The sequence below is a fragment of the Chiloscyllium punctatum genome, chromosome 8, assembly GCF_047496795.1.
Source record: "Chiloscyllium punctatum isolate Juve2018m chromosome 8, sChiPun1.3, whole genome shotgun sequence".
Classification (NCBI taxonomy): domain Eukaryota; kingdom Metazoa; phylum Chordata; class Chondrichthyes; order Orectolobiformes; family Hemiscylliidae; genus Chiloscyllium; species Chiloscyllium punctatum.
In genome coordinates this window covers 25,031,902-25,047,565 of record NC_092746.1, presented here as the reverse complement: position 1 = coordinate 25,047,565, position 15,664 = coordinate 25,031,902, and the positions used below count along the sequence as shown (strand labels likewise).

The following is a 15,664-nucleotide window of genomic DNA, read 5'->3' as shown; positions in this document are numbered from 1 at the left end:
CTACATTGGTACTGTAATTGCTGATATAAGAAAAGTTTTCACTGTAGTCACTGAGTATATGTCACAATAAAGGCTATTCAATTCTATTATATTCTATAAAGCAAACTCAACAATAACCTGCTGAATGAAGCTCAGTTTGTGTTCTGACAGAACTATTCAGCTCTGGCTTCATTACAGCTATGGTTGAAATATGGATAAAAGAGTTGAACACCAGGGATGAGGTGAGAGTGATTGCATGCAATATCAAGGCAGTAAGTGACCAACTATGACTTCAAGGAATCTAGCAAAATGAGTAAAAGGGAATCGAGGTGAAAACTCTCTGTTGACTAGCATCATGTCTCGTATAAAGGAAGCTGATCATTCAGCTCAACCACCAGGTATATCTGCAGGAAGTCCTCCAGTTTCTTCATTTAATCTATTTTTGTAATGAACTTGTTCAAAGATATTATTATGTCCCTCTGGAGCAGGTGGAACTTGAACCCAGGTCTCTCTCCAGGTATAGAGACACTGCCACTGTGCCACAAAAGGGCCCCAAATTTAAATTGCAGAAAATGGCTTTGATCTGAGAGCAGAGCATTCCTTATACAATAACTACAGAACAGCAGTTCCTCAGGGTAGTGTCCTAGGTCTAATCATCTTCAGCTGCATGCACCAGTGGCTCAGTGGTTAGCACTGCCTCTTCACAGCACCAGGGACCCAGTTCGATTCAAGCCTCAGGCGACTCTGTATGAAGATGGAGCTTGCATGTTCTCCCAGTGTCTGTGTGGGTTTCCTCCCACAGTCTAAACTTGTGCAGGTTAGGTGGGTTGGCCATGCTAAAGTGCCCCGTTAAGTCTGGGGTTGTGCAGGCTTCTGGATTAGCCCTGGGAAGTCCAGGGTGGGGAGAGAATTGTGGGGAGTGCATGACAGTCAATGTTGAAGTACATTTTTAGGCATTGCAATTGATAATCCAAAATACAGCTCAAGCATTGCTGAATTATATAACCATTGTTGCAAATGCAGCCAAGTCTGCACAGTAGCCATGTGAGGTGTTCATGCTTCCTTTTTTCAAAATATAACCACCTATCCAAACCATCTGCTCCTCAGGAAAGAAGCAATGTCTTATTGAATACATGCATAAGCAGGGCTTTGTTGAAATCAAACAGTTCTCACTTTAACCCACCTCATCTTTATGACAAAAAATAAATAATTCCCATTATAATTATTGACCCATGTGCTTCATAAAATCATAAAGTATGTACAGAAGAGGCCAATTTGGCAAATAATTCTGCAATGTTTTCCTTTACATAATCTACCTAATCAGATCACACTCTTCCTGTCTGTTGTTCAGACATTTTTAAAGTCCTCCTTATTCAGTAATTATCTGCATCACTTTTAAAGGAATGTTGGCATTTTATAGGAGGGAATTCCAATTCATAACCATCTGCTGTTTTTTTCTAATCTCTTCTTAATTCTGGTGGTTATTTAGATGTCCATGGTCTCATTGTTGTCCCGTTGGCCAGTGAAATCTACAGCTATTATTTGTCTTGTCATATCCGCTAATGATCTTAAAAACATTTTTCAGCCATCCCTTACTGTCTTGATTACTCCTTATCTTCTTAGTTCTCATAAAACAGCTCTCAACTTCTTCAATATCCTGTCTAACAGGCTAGTGAACACACTGTGCCTTTTCCATTGCTCTTTTAAAGAAAATGTGTCCATAATGTGTTTCCTCAATCTGCACACAACACAAAAGACAATACAGCACTGGCCAATTTCAGTATCATCAGTTTCTGATTATGTTTAAGCCGATACAACCAAAATAAAGAAATTAACTTCTGGATTATTACATCAAATGCTTCCAAATTCACAGCATGATCAAGTATGATTATTTGCAGGAAACTGGTTGATGAGTGACTAAGATAATCAATGTTAGTCACACACACAAGTTCCTCAGAATGAGAAACGAACAAATATAAATATCTTGCTGTCCCCAGGGAATTGCAAACATACAGTGTCATGTGCATTCTGGAAATACTGAATAATTTCATTGGAAAACAAAAGTTCAAAATAGTGAAACTATCTCAAGACTTTAAAACCATATAACCAAGAGACTGGCTGATAATAAGAAGTCGCTTGGGAACTTACTTTCATGTTGCATTAAAATTTCTTCAAAGTTTTCTGAGGTTCAGCCTTCCGTTTTAGAGCAACTTGGGTTGTTTGCTCCCTCTAACTTTTCTTCAGGCTTCCAACATGTTTGCAATTGCCAAATTTTGTCAAAAATCCATCAGCACCTTATCTTGAAAACAATATGAAGGCATTTGAGAGGGTACAGAGAAGACAAAAAATAAATATTCCAGAAATTAGAAACTTCAGTTGCAAAAATACATTGGAACGGCTGGAGCTATTTTGCTTGAAGTAGTGAAAGTTGAAAGGAGATATAACAGAGATCTTCAAAATCATGAATGAATTGGACAACATTCAGAGGAAACAGACAGATAAGAACAGACTGCTCTTATTGATGGAAGAATTGAGTGCCACAGAACACCAATTTCAGTGATTGACAAAAGAAACAATAGCAAAGTGTATGTGCTTAAGATCTGGAATGCATTGCCTGAGCTGGTGGTGGCTGATTCAATCATGGCTTTCAAAACCATTATCTGAGCAAAAAAATGTGCAGGGTTATGGGAAAAAGTTGGGAGAGTGGCACAAGGTGAATTACTCTTACAGAGAGCCAACACTGACACACGGGGTAGAATTAAGCTCCTTCTGTGCTAAAATATTTCCATGATTCTAGAAATAACGGAGATGGGAAACATGAACTGCATATGGTTCTGATTCTCGTTCCATTAAAAAACTGACTGAGTTTGGATCTTCGGGAGCATGAGTTCTTAATTGGTATGGAACTAAGTTTCATATCTAATTAAATCTGTTGTCAAGCAGAAACAGCAGCAGGTTTCAGAAACCCAAGTCAGCCACTACTGAAGCTGCTGGTTGTCCTGAGGAAGAGATTTTGTGCCAAAGCTTATCACTGCATGACAAGAACCCAAGATGCAACAGGAAGCCAGAAACCAGGCAACCATGGTGTAGAGGGTCAATTCTGTCTGTCCCCAGGTCCTCCTCCTCCATCTCTTCCTCCTGCTTCTCCTCCTCTCTTACTTGATGAGCTCACCATCCTTAAGGTCCACAATTTTCTGTGGGGGGATCCATTCTGTGGAGAGCACAGCAGCCCACCACAAAGGCACAAAAATTTGTAGGAGAGTATTGTAAGACCAGTATCCTCTGAACCTACATTGTCCCAATAATGGAGATCCTAACGTGTTAATTAAGCATTAATAAAGGGAGGAATCTGTCACCAAATACTGTACCAGTCTGGTACACTGTGAGCAAATTATGAGTTGGTGCAGAAATCCACAATGACAATGTACAGATGTCAATGATCAGCTGTCTAGTGAGTTGCAGTTTTCTTCTGTGCTGGAACGCAGTCATCTACAGGTTTCATCACCTATACCTATATATCCTATTCTCAGGCTAGTGTATCTTTCGTGCTCTCTCCCTCTCTTCTGGCCTCCTGATACCTGACTGCTTTTTCTCCACATTTCTAATAGTCTCAATTTCTGAGGATACAGCCTTTTTAGTACTTAAGTGGACTTCCAAAAACCATGTCCTAATGTTCTGAGGACCAGGCAATGCCAAGAGGGTGAAAACACCTTGAACTAAAAAAAATTCTTAATCCTCGTCAGATCTGTGATGGACTGCTGCAAAATTCTTAATCCTCGTCAGATCTGTGATGGCCTGCTGCGAATTTTACTTCAAATTGTTAAAACTTTTAAATGTTAAAAACATTTTTCTTACCTTTTTAAATACTTTCTACCTCCATTACTTGCCACGGGCACATAATCTGAATCTGTCGGATTGAGACTGGTTCTAAACATTGGTTTCTCCCTTCTGGAAAATGTGGGAAATGGGTTTTTAATAAGTCTGCCGATTTATTAGTTGGCTTCACAACCGATGCAGGCCAATTCAGAGGCCCATGTTCTTCCTCACCCTCAGGAAATTTGAAAAAGCAGAAATGGCCCACTTCCATAGTGTTCCAGAGGTTTGTCGTGGGATCATTGCTGGATTCCTGGACATACTTGAGTGGGGTAGGTTGGAAGTCATGGGACAGGTTTCACAGGAGGGGTTGGATGAAATACATCAGAGGCAAGGGCAAGTGCTGTCAGCACTACTTCTTCCCCAATGCTGGGTCCATCAGTAAGACAACATATGCCACTGAACAAAGTGACTTCTCATCCCACAAGGCCACAGAGAAACCCAACAGCATTTCTTGAGCCATCAATGCAATACAAAGGATAGTCATGTAATTCCCGTTAAATTCAAGAACCACTGCTAAATTCCAGTGGGCTCAGCGATGACTGGTATTAAGTAGCTCCCACATTGGTTCCATTTGGCCCTTATCTTAATTAGAAATGGTTTTCCTGATGCTGGAAATATGATGTGGATATTCTTGCCTGATTTTCCCAATCCCCAAACTCCTCATGTCCACCTCAATTAAACCCCAGCTCTCAATGATCACAGATGTTCAACTCAATCTCACAGGAAAGGCAGAATTGGAACTTTTTAAACTTAGCAAATCAATGTTACAGATACAAGTCATAGATTAGAGCTACAGATAATAATGGTAAAGGTTCCAACCTTGATTCCCATGACATGGCTAATCAAGAATTACCTTCTTGCTGCCTGCCGTTGGCATATGTTGGCATTTTTAATTGAATTATTGTACCTGTCTTTTCTCTTGCCTCTCACTTTCCTCTTTTACAATACTTTCTCACTCCTGCCTCTTTTTCTTCTTTTAAATATTCCTTCTCTTTCTTCCTATTCTGTTTGAAAATCACCCTACATTGACAAGTATTGTGCAATTGTTGTCAAACATTACAGCAACTATTAATTTGTCAACAGTGCCATTATTTACTAAAATGTAATTTCAAAAGTCCTGTTGATCAGTGCTGTCAAGATTTGTGCTGTGATTTAAGTCAGCTGACAACTCTAACTACTTTTTAAAAATCATGCTTTAGTAAGTTAAAAAAAACTCTCTACACTCCTCCTCACCACTGATTGACAGAACTCTGTTTTGTGATGGAAATTGAACACTATTTCCAATCTGTCAATTTGAGATAATGTAGGTAGGAACTTTATATAAATGTTTGGCTGGATTTCAAAAACTGTTAAATCTTTCAGATCAGCAGGTGTTAGATTAATCCAAGAACAATGGAAACTCAAAGGGGTAGCAAAAACAGAATATGGAATATGCCTTTGAAGCGGTTTCTTGTTTGTTTGCAAAGCTAATAGGCTCTTGAAAATGATAGTTATTACACTGGCTTTATTCATGTTTCTAGTATTAATAATAATGTATTTGGATTGCCAAAGTCTTTTTCCTAAAACTTTTAAATAATTATCATTTATATTGCATAGTTCCTAGCACTGTACATGGTGCATTTTGAAGGAATGGCTCTGGAGGATAAATGGGGGTATGGAGTGGCATAGTGAGTCTGAGGGGGCATAATGGTGAAATAAGTAAACTAAGGTGGCACTGGCAATTTGATAGGACCTTTAAGCAATGTTGGATGCTGAATTGCTGTGGAGAACTGATGTGGGTCTTCTAACCCGCCGATCTCCACATTCTATTGAAAATGCAATTTTAAAAATGGCCTTATTTTCCAAGGTACACCAGATATAATTTCAATCAAAGCAGTCTAGAAAAAAGTGTTTGTATTTTTCTCTCTCTCTCTGAATGAAAGCTGATGGATTGGAGGGACCGGTATTAGAATGGGGGGGACAAAGTTAAAAATCACACAACACCAGGTTATCACAATGACCTGAGGAAGAAGCAGCGCTTCAAAAGCTAGTGATTCCAAACAAACCTGTTGGACTACAACGTGGTATGGTGTGATTTTTAACTTTAAAGCTGATGAAGGTTTTTTTTCCCAATTTAAGTGAGCTCTGGATATTTGTATCAGTTTAGATCATTAAATTACAGGTCCAAAGCAGTGCTTCCTTCAGTTTTGAATGTGTAAGAACATTTTTGTCAATACCAAGAGTAATTTAATACAACTGAACACTTAATCAATGCTGATGAATGTCATGTATCTTTTCAGGGTAGATCCCTTTGAAGAATCATTGCAGATAGTGCGTGCCTGCATTACAGTATAGCATATAATAATGATATTTGCACTTCCCAAAACAATTAACAGTTTTTTGTCAGAACGTTACCAAATCCTCAGCAGGCTTCCTTCAGTGGTCATGAACAAGCTGGATTTTATTTAGGGTTTTCAAAACATAGGTCCCATTATGGGAAGTGGGAAACTCAAAAATTATGTATACAGTGTCATAATCCAAGGTCTTCCCAAGCTGCTAAAATAACACACAAAAATAGCATGGGGTCAGGAGGGCGCACTACAAATTTCAAATTTCAGTATTGCTGGGAAAAAAAAATTACATTCTATTGCAGTTTTGTTTTGCACTTCAACAGGACAGAATTGAAAGAATGCTAAATCTTAAAGGGAACAATTCATATTGCAGAGAAGAGGGTATTGATTGGTTGGCAAGTGAATTCAAAATCGTCTGACTCAAGGGTCCAATTGCCAAACATTCAACATCCTCTCCACATGCAGTCCACAATTTCACATGTTTCATTAGTGTTAACATCATCTGGGTACCAGTTTAATGTAAATCCAACAGCAATTTCCAGATTTTAATGTTATACTGCACATGTATAGACACTAGATATCATTCTCCAATTTATTCACATTCAAGCTGTCTGCCCTAGATCCTACTATTATCTTAAGTCTATGCTCTAAAATCATAAGACTGAAAGAATTAGGAGAAGGAACAAACCAACTAGATCTTGGTTTAAATGACTACCTTAACTTTCATGTCTGTCCTTCATAAATCTTGAGTTCTTTGCGAAATCTGAGCTTCAAAAGGTAGGAGAGGTAGGCAAGTAGTGCAGGAGTCTTCTATGGCTGTCCCCATTTCAAACAAGTATACTGGTTTGGAAAATATAGGGGGTGATGGACTCTGAGGGAAAGGTAGCAGGAACATCCAAGTTTATGTTATCAAGATAACATAATGTAATGTTCTCTAATGTAATGAGGGGTAGAAGTGACCTGTACAAGATGGATGGATTGCATCTGAATTATAATATGCTGGCAGGGAGATTTGCCAAAGCTGCTCGGGAGGATTTAAACTCACAAGGTGGGGGGATGGGACCCAGCGAGATAGTGAAGAAAAAGATCAATCTGAAACTGGTACTGTTGAGAAAAGGAACGAGTCAAACAGTCAAGGCAGGCAGGGACAAAACAGAGAACAGGGTAGGACTTAAATTAAACTGCATTTACTTCAATGCAAGAAGCCTAACAGGGAAGGCAGATGAACTTAGGGCATGGCAAAGAGCATGAGACTGGGATATCATAGCAATTGCAGAAACATGGCTCAGGGATGGGCAGGAGTGGCAGCTTAATGTTCCAGGATACAAATGCTACAGGAAGGATAGAAAGGGAGGCAAGAGAGGAAGGGGAGTGGAGTTTTGATAAGGGATAGTGTTGCAGCTGTACTTAGGAAGGATATTTCTGGTAATACATCTAGGGAAGTTATTTGGGTGGAACTGAGAAATGAGAAAGGGATGATCACCTTATTGGCATTGTACTATAGATCCCCTAATAGTCAGCAAGGAATTGAGAAACAAATTTGTAAGGAGATTTCAGTTATCTGGAAGAATAACAGGATGGTTATGGTAGGAGATTTTAACTTTCCAAACATAGACTGGGACTGCCATCATGTTAAGTGTTTAGATGGAAAGGAATTTGTTAAAGTGTGTACAAGACAATTTTCTGATTCAGTGTATAGATATACCTACTAGAGAAGGTGCAAAACTTGACCTACTCTATGGAAATAAGGCAGTCTGAGGTGTCAGTAGGGGAGCACTTTGGGGTCAGCGATCATAATTCTATTAGCTTTAAAATAGTGATGGAAAAGGATAGACCAGATCTAAAAGTTGAAGTTCTAAATTGGAGGAAGGCTAATTTTGATGGTATTAGGCAAGAACTTTCAAAAGATGCTTGCAGGTAAAGGGACGGCTGGAAAATAGGAAATTGGAGGTGTAATGGACTGCGAAGAAGGTTACCTCAGATTACTACAGGATCTTGGCCAGTGATAGGCCAGTGGGCTGAGGAGTGGCAGATGGAGTTTAATTCAGATAAATGTGAGGTGCTGCATTTTGGGAAAACAAATCATAGCAGGACCTATATATTTAATGGTAAGGTCCTAGGGAGTGTTGCTGAACAAAGAGACCTTGGAGTGCAGGTTCATAGCTACTTGAAAGTAGAGTCACATTTAGATAGAATAGTGAAGAAGGCATATGGCATGCTTTCCTGTATTGGTCAGAGTATTGAGTATAGAAGTTGGGAGGTCATTTTGCTGCTGTACAGCATGTTGGTTAGGCCACTTTTGGAATATTGCGTGCAGTTCTGGTCTCCTTCCTATGAAACTTGAAAGGGTTCAGAAAAGGTTTACAAGGATGTTGCCAGTGCTGGTGGATTTGAGCTATAGGGATAGACTGTGGCTGGTTTTCCTGGAGCATCAGAGGCTGAGGGGTGACCTTATAGATGTTTATAAAATCATGAGGGGCATGGATCGGGTAAATAGACAAAGTATTTTCCCTGGGATGGGAGAGTCTAGGACTAGAAGGCAGAGGTTTATGGTGAGAAGGGAAAGATACAAAAGGGACCTAAGGGGCAATGTTTTCACACAGAGAGTGGTGCATGTATGGAATGAGCTGCCAGAGGAAGTGATGAAGGCTGGTACAATTGCAACATTTAAAAGGCATCTGGATGGGTATATGAATAGGAAGGGTTTGGAGGTATGTGGTCCAAATGCTGGCAAATGGGACTAGATTAGGTTGGGATATCTGGTCAGCATGGACAAGTTGGACCTAAGGGTCTGTTTCCATGCTGTACATCTCTATGAGTCTATGACTCTAAATACCTTCAATGACTCCAGTCTCCACTACTGTTTGTGGAAGAGAATTCCAAAGATTAATTACCTAAGAAAATAATTTTCTCAGTTCCATCTTAAATGGGAAATTCCTTATTTTGAAACTCCTCCCTCATTGTTCTCGACTCCCTCAGAAGAAGAAATGGGGAAAAAGGAGAAAAGTGCAGTTGAGGATTATCAGATAATGAAGCAAACTCAATGGGTAAAATGGCCTACTTCTGCTCCTAAATCCTATGGTCTTGTGGGCACCCAACCTATGTAACACAGCATTTTTCTGTTCCTTACCATTTAAGTAATATTCAGCTTTGTAATTCTTCCTGCCAAAGTGGACAACTCACACTCTCTCATGTTATACTCCATCTGCCAAATTATTGCCCATTTATTTAATCTCACTGTGTCCCCCCCAATAACTTCTTTTCCAACTTATGATGAACAGGTTTGGCTCCAATACAGTAAATCCATTCATCCAGGTTATTAATATTGATGATAAATACTTGAGACCTCAGCAGTGACCCCTGTGGAACTTCACAGTTTACCATCCTGAAAGAGATCCATTTATCCTACTCTTGATTCCTTGATAATTAGCCAATTAACTATTTGAATGAGCATTCAAAATCTGCTTTGAAGTACCTTCTATAGTCCTCAAATGTGTAAAGACAGGAGTACTCTTTCTTGAATTTCTTGTCCTCCTATTTCTGTATTCCCAGGAATATGGTTTCCCTCCTCCCTAAAAAATCTATGATGACTGGAATGGGTAAGTGCAGAAAAACGACACTCATTTTTGAAGAAAAACCAGCAGCAAACATATCGTAGAGACAGAATCTGAGGAGCTACTGCTCCAATCACAGGCCTCCTCTCCCATAATCTCGCTGCTCCTTCAGAGTCAAGAGCTCTGATTAGAGAATTGGTGGAGTTGAAACAGTACCATTGCAAAAATAGGATTGAGAGAGTGTGTCTATCTGTCTATCTGTCTGTCTGTCTGTCTGTCTCAGGGCAAAACGGAGCACAAATTGCTCCCTCTCACATTTGCAGCTTATTTTACTCACTTATACCTATGATGTCAAAACATCTTTCAGAATAATATTTTTATTCTCTTCCTAAAAGTTCAGAAATTCGTAAAGGTCTATAGCACAGAAAAAGGCCCTTTGGTCAACTGAGTCTACACCAGTCAAAAACAACCACCCAACCTCCTCCTAAAACTCAGTTCAGAAACGACTGTTGGAACAACAACAAGCAAAAAAGAAACAAGTTAAACAGTTTTCTTTCTAAGTTTGTCCAATAAGTTGGTTTGGGAGTAAAGTTTAAAGAGGAAGGGATCTGTGGTAGAGAAAGAAAAACTATTATGGTGAAGTCTATTCTTACCTGTTCCTTTTTTTTTGAAATGCATAGAACTGTCTATTTGTATCCAAGATTGTTTTAATTGTCAATGTATATGCTTTTTTAAAAAAAATGTGGAGAAGGTTGGGCATCCAATTGGCCTAGAAAGGCCACCCTCCAAGTCTCAAGTTTGATTTAATACCAGCTATTGGAGGCTAACAACAGGGTGGGTGTATATGCAGAGTGGGTAGGCGAAGGAAGAAAACCTGTTTAATTGCTGTTGGATTCTTGGCTGCCTGCCCATCACAGTTTCTTGCTTCTTTAATACCCTTTAGAGGTTTAGAGCAGGTTTACAACTTCCTACCTTGAGAACAGTATGGTTTCCAGTTTATATCTTAAGACCTAAGGACCCTTTGAAAACCAAAAAGTAACACCGTGCAAATCTCAGAGACAGCCATCGAAAAGAAAAAAAATACTTTGACCCTTAATAATCTTGTAATTGACCTAAGTGGTATGTAGCTTAAATAATAAAATGATTTGTGAGAGCAAGTGGGCAAAATTTAGAAGTTAGCTTTTTAAATAACTTCATGAAAACAGGTACTAACGAAGGCCGGTAGTTCTCGGAGGTGGAATTTCTTCCCACTGAGGGAACAGAAGTCTGACCCTCATCTCCTGAAAGCCACCCAGAGTGAGTGAGTTATTACTCTGGGACTGCCTTGTTAAGGGTAAGTCATTATGGCACTGAAGTCCTTCCGGGGCATTGGGCATCAAAGAGTATCCTATCTTTAACAAGTTATTTGTATCACTCGCTAAATATCAAAATGTTTCAATCTTTCTCGTTGTCTGCAAACCTTTTAGTTTAATTGGCTCTAGTTTTGGAACTTATTTTCCTGAGGGCACAGGTTCTTGGCAAATGGATGCTTCAGAATTTTGTTAATTCATATCCACAATATATCTTTTCAGTGAGTTTTCACAGACCTACATCTCTATGACTCTAAGTCAAACTTCAGAACATCACTGCCAAGTTTGTACTTGCAGGAGTCACTGAATAACAGTCATGACTGGATCAACCTATTCAGATGTATTATGACACATCTCTGAAGCACTTAAACCTAGGCCTTCTAACCTAGTATGCCACAAGAGTTCTATCAGAAATGGGTATGCTGACTGATATCTCCTCCCTCTGGCTCATAAGCAATAGGAACCATTTTCACAATCAGTTGAATTAAGTTACTCAGCATAGATCAAGGATGAAGCTTGGAATTTTCTGGCTTAGCATAGCAGTTGCAAATTAAACAATCATCTTATCCATTGAGTCATCTGGATTCATCTAAATTTCTTATCAATCATCTTAGCTTTTCTTCTACTGACTTTACTTTAGTATCATCCACTTCTTACTACTTCTTGTTCATTCTATTCTTTTAAAAGTGTACATACTTTAGCTATTGCTCTTTTTAAACTAACTATTCTATCACTAAGAAGACATACCCTTTTAACTTATCACTAATTGATATTTGGCAATTTAAACGTTATGATTTTGTGCATAGTCGAGAAAAATTCACATTTCTAAAGTGCAATTTTAGTAATAATAAGCTTCAGAAACCAAGACTCTTCCAAAGCCCTAAATAATATGAAGAGTTTAAAACTATTAAAGGATGCTGGATACCAAGAATAAATAAATATCCAAAAATAACATTAATTCAGTTTTGGTCGTGAAGTCACTTGAGATTCAACAATTATGTAAAAGCTTGAATTATGAATTTTAATAATAAAATTCATAAATATTTACCAATATTCTTTACATTGCAGCTGATCCTTTGGTTGGAAGCATAGCTACTCAGTATCTGACCAGCAGAGGAGAAGATGACAGAATAGCCAGACAGTGGACCAAGAGATACGCCACATAGGAATTGCTGCAGTCAAACCTGGGAAAGCACATTCACTAAGTGCAACCCCACCCTACCCCTAATCCTAGCTTTATTTTCTTTTGGAAAAAAAGGAAGCTTTGTGTAAAAATGTCGTTTCATTCCCTAATGACTTGAAATGATTTGAGACTGTTGTTTTTACAACGAGTTGGTTTGAATTTCTACAATGCAAAGAATGTTCAACTTGAATAAGTAGAGAGCTTTGTTGCATAGCTTTGTATAAGTGTATCTTTCATCTGATCCTTGAACGATAATAGATTATATCTAATTTCGCCATGTAGGTATTGCTTAGAACTGAGATTTTTGTACTAAAGTCAATCATGAAAGGTGTACACTACCTGTTTAAAGCTTTGTAATAAGCTTAAGTTAACAATCACTGTCATTACAATAATGACTGTCCTTCCCACTACCCTCAAGTATTTTTTCTCAAAATGCTGGAGAACAACATAAAATTGTGTACTTTTCAGAATATCTACTTTTAAATGCTTGTGAATTTTAAGGTACCTGCAACTTTGAATGTGGAACAGTTTGATGTTCACTCTATTATTGAGGCACTCAATAAAACAGCTCTGTGGCTGAATTGTAGCTGACATTTTCCTTACATGCCCTTTACTTAGAAAAGTGACATTTAGACTGTTTTCAAATGTGTAGCAAGACCACATGAAACAAAAAAGTTTTAAAAAATCTTAAATGATGCATTTCAAATATTAGTAGGGAACACAGATTACATCTTCCATTATGGCCAGAAGCTGACTGAAGTAAATTCATATATGATTTTCACCTAACCAAACTATCCCATTAAGCCCTTGTTCCCAGGTTGAAGTTCATTACATTATTCAGAGTGAATTCAACCCACTACTGGAACCTCATACATTTTGATGGGATGTAATTTCCTGCACAAATGCAAAAAGTTGAAAGGTGACATCAAGCCTTTAAAGAAAATTCATGAAGGACAATGTTAAGGGAGCTTAAAGTCAAGCTATGGCCAGAAATATTCCACCCTTATAAGTTCAGAACTGATCTTCTGCTCATTGTGATGTTCAGTGCGAAAAAGGAGCCCTCCCACAGGAAAGATGTGCAAATTTCATGGGGAGGAAATGGGATGGAACTTTATAAAGATGACAAAGCTCTTGACCACTGTCTGGTTGGTTGGCAGAAGACTAGCAATACAGCCTCTGGAAAGCTTGTTAAAATTACATACCAGGAAGTCAATGGTTAGATACCCTTCCCTGATGCTATGTCCTTCGATGAAACATTATGTGGGTTTGAACAAGGGTCATGTCAATAGGAGGTTCAGCTCAATCTGTTGCATATTGTATCTAATTTCAGTCAAGTTGCTGAGATTGATATAAGATAGTGGAATGGTTTTAGTTTGAGATGAGTAACTCTGATAGGAATTCAAATTGCATCAAATATATTGAACTGGAATTCAATAAATCCAGTAATTCAAGGATTTGCATCGCTCATAGAGTCATAGAGTCATAGAGATGTACAGCATTGAAACAGACCCTTCGGTCCAACCCGTCCATGCCGACCAGATATCCCAACCCAATCTAGTCCCACCTGCCAGCACCCGGCCCATATCCCTCCAAACCCTTCCTATTCATATACCCATCCAAATGCCTCTTAAATGTTGCAATTGTACCAGCCTCCACCACATCCTCTGGCAGCTCATTCCATACACCTACCACCCTCTGCGTGAAAAAGTTGCCCCTTAGGTCTCTTTTATATCTTTCCCTCTCACCCTAAACCTATGCCCTCTAGTTCTGGACTCAACCGACCCCAGGGAAAATACTTTGCCTATTTATCCTATCCATGCCCCTCATAATTTTGTAAACCTCTATAAGGTCACCCCTCAGCCTCCGACGCTCCAGGGAAAACAGCCCCAGCCTATTCAGCCTCTCCCTCTAGCTCAGATCCTCCAACCATGGCAACATCCTTGTAAATCTTTTCTGAACCCTTTCAAGTTTCACAACATCTTTCCAATAGGAAGGAGACCAGAATTGAACGCAATATTCCAACAGTGGCCTAACCAGTGTCCTGTACAACTGCAACATGACCTCCCAACTCCTGTACTCAATACTCTGACCAATAAAGGAAAGCATTCCAAACGCCTTCTTCACTATCTTACTTACCTGCGACTCCACTTTCAAGGAGCTATGAACCTGCACTCCAAGGTCTCTTTGTTCAGCAACACTCCCTAGGACCTTACCATTAAGTGTACAAGTCCTGCTAAGATTTGCTTTCCCAAAATGCAGCACCTCACATTTAGCTGAATTAAACTCCATCTGCCACTTCTCAGCCCATTGGCCCATCTGGTCAAGATCCTGTTATAATCTGAGGTAACCCTCTTCGCTGTCCACTACACCTCCAATTTTGGTGTCATCTGCAAACTTACTAACTGTAACTCTTATGCTCACATCCAAATCATTTATGTAAATGACAAAAAGTAGAGGGCCCAGCACCAATCCTTGTGGCACTCCACTGGTCACAGGCCTCCAGTCTGAAAAACAACCCTCCACCACCACCCTCTATCTTCTACCTTTGAGCCAGTTTTGTATCCAAATGGCTCATTCTCCCTGTATTCCATGAGATCTAACCTTGCTAATCAGTCTCCCATGGGGGACCTTGTCGAACGCCTTACTGAAGTCCATATAGATAACATCTACTGCTCTGCCCTCATCAATCTTCTTTGTTACTTCATCAAAAAACTCAATCAAGTTTGTGAGACATGATTTCCCACGCACAAAGCCATGTTGACTATCCCGAATCGGTCCTTGCCTTTCCAAATACATCCTGTCCCTCAGGATTCCCTCCAACAACTTGCCCACCACCGAGGTCTATAGTTCCCTGGCTTGTCCTTACCACCCTTCTTAAACAGTGGCACCACGTTTGCCAACCTCCAGTCTTCCGGCACTTCACCTGTGACTATCGATGATACAAATATCTCAGCAAGAGGCCCAGCAATCACTTCTCTAGCTTCCCACAGAGTTCTCGGGTACACCTGATCAGGTCCTAGGGAATTATCCACCTTTAACTGATTCAAGACATCCAGCACTTCCTCCTCTGTAATCTGGACATTTTGCAAGATGTCACCATCTATTTCCCTACAGTCTATATCTTCCATATCCTTTTCCACAGTAAATACTGATGCAAAATATTCATTTAATATCTCCCCCATTTTCTGTGGCTCCACACAAAGGCTGCCTTGCTGATCTTTGAGGGGCCCTATTCTCTCCCTAGTTACCCTTTTGTCCTTAATATATTTGTAAAAACCCTTTGGATTCTCCTTAATTCTATTTGCCAAAGCTATCTCATGTCCCCTTTTTGCCCTCCTGATTTCCCTCTTAAGTATACTCCTACTGCCTTTATACTCTTCTAAGCATTCACTC

At 39.4% G+C, this 15,664-nt stretch overlaps 1 protein-coding gene across 1 annotated transcript in view; it reads left to right on the top strand.

Moving 5' to 3' along the window:
- The window catches only part of LOC140480418 (ubiquitin-conjugating enzyme E2 E2-like), a 223,717-nt gene extending 211,463 nt beyond the window's left edge, over nucleotides 1-12,254 (top strand). The window contains 1 exon segment of the mRNA XM_072575254.1: nucleotides 12,157-12,254. Within this exon segment, the coding sequence (XP_072431355.1) occupies nucleotides 12,157-12,254 (98 nt within the window).
- The last annotated feature ends 3,410 nt before the right edge of the window (nucleotides 12,255-15,664 follow it).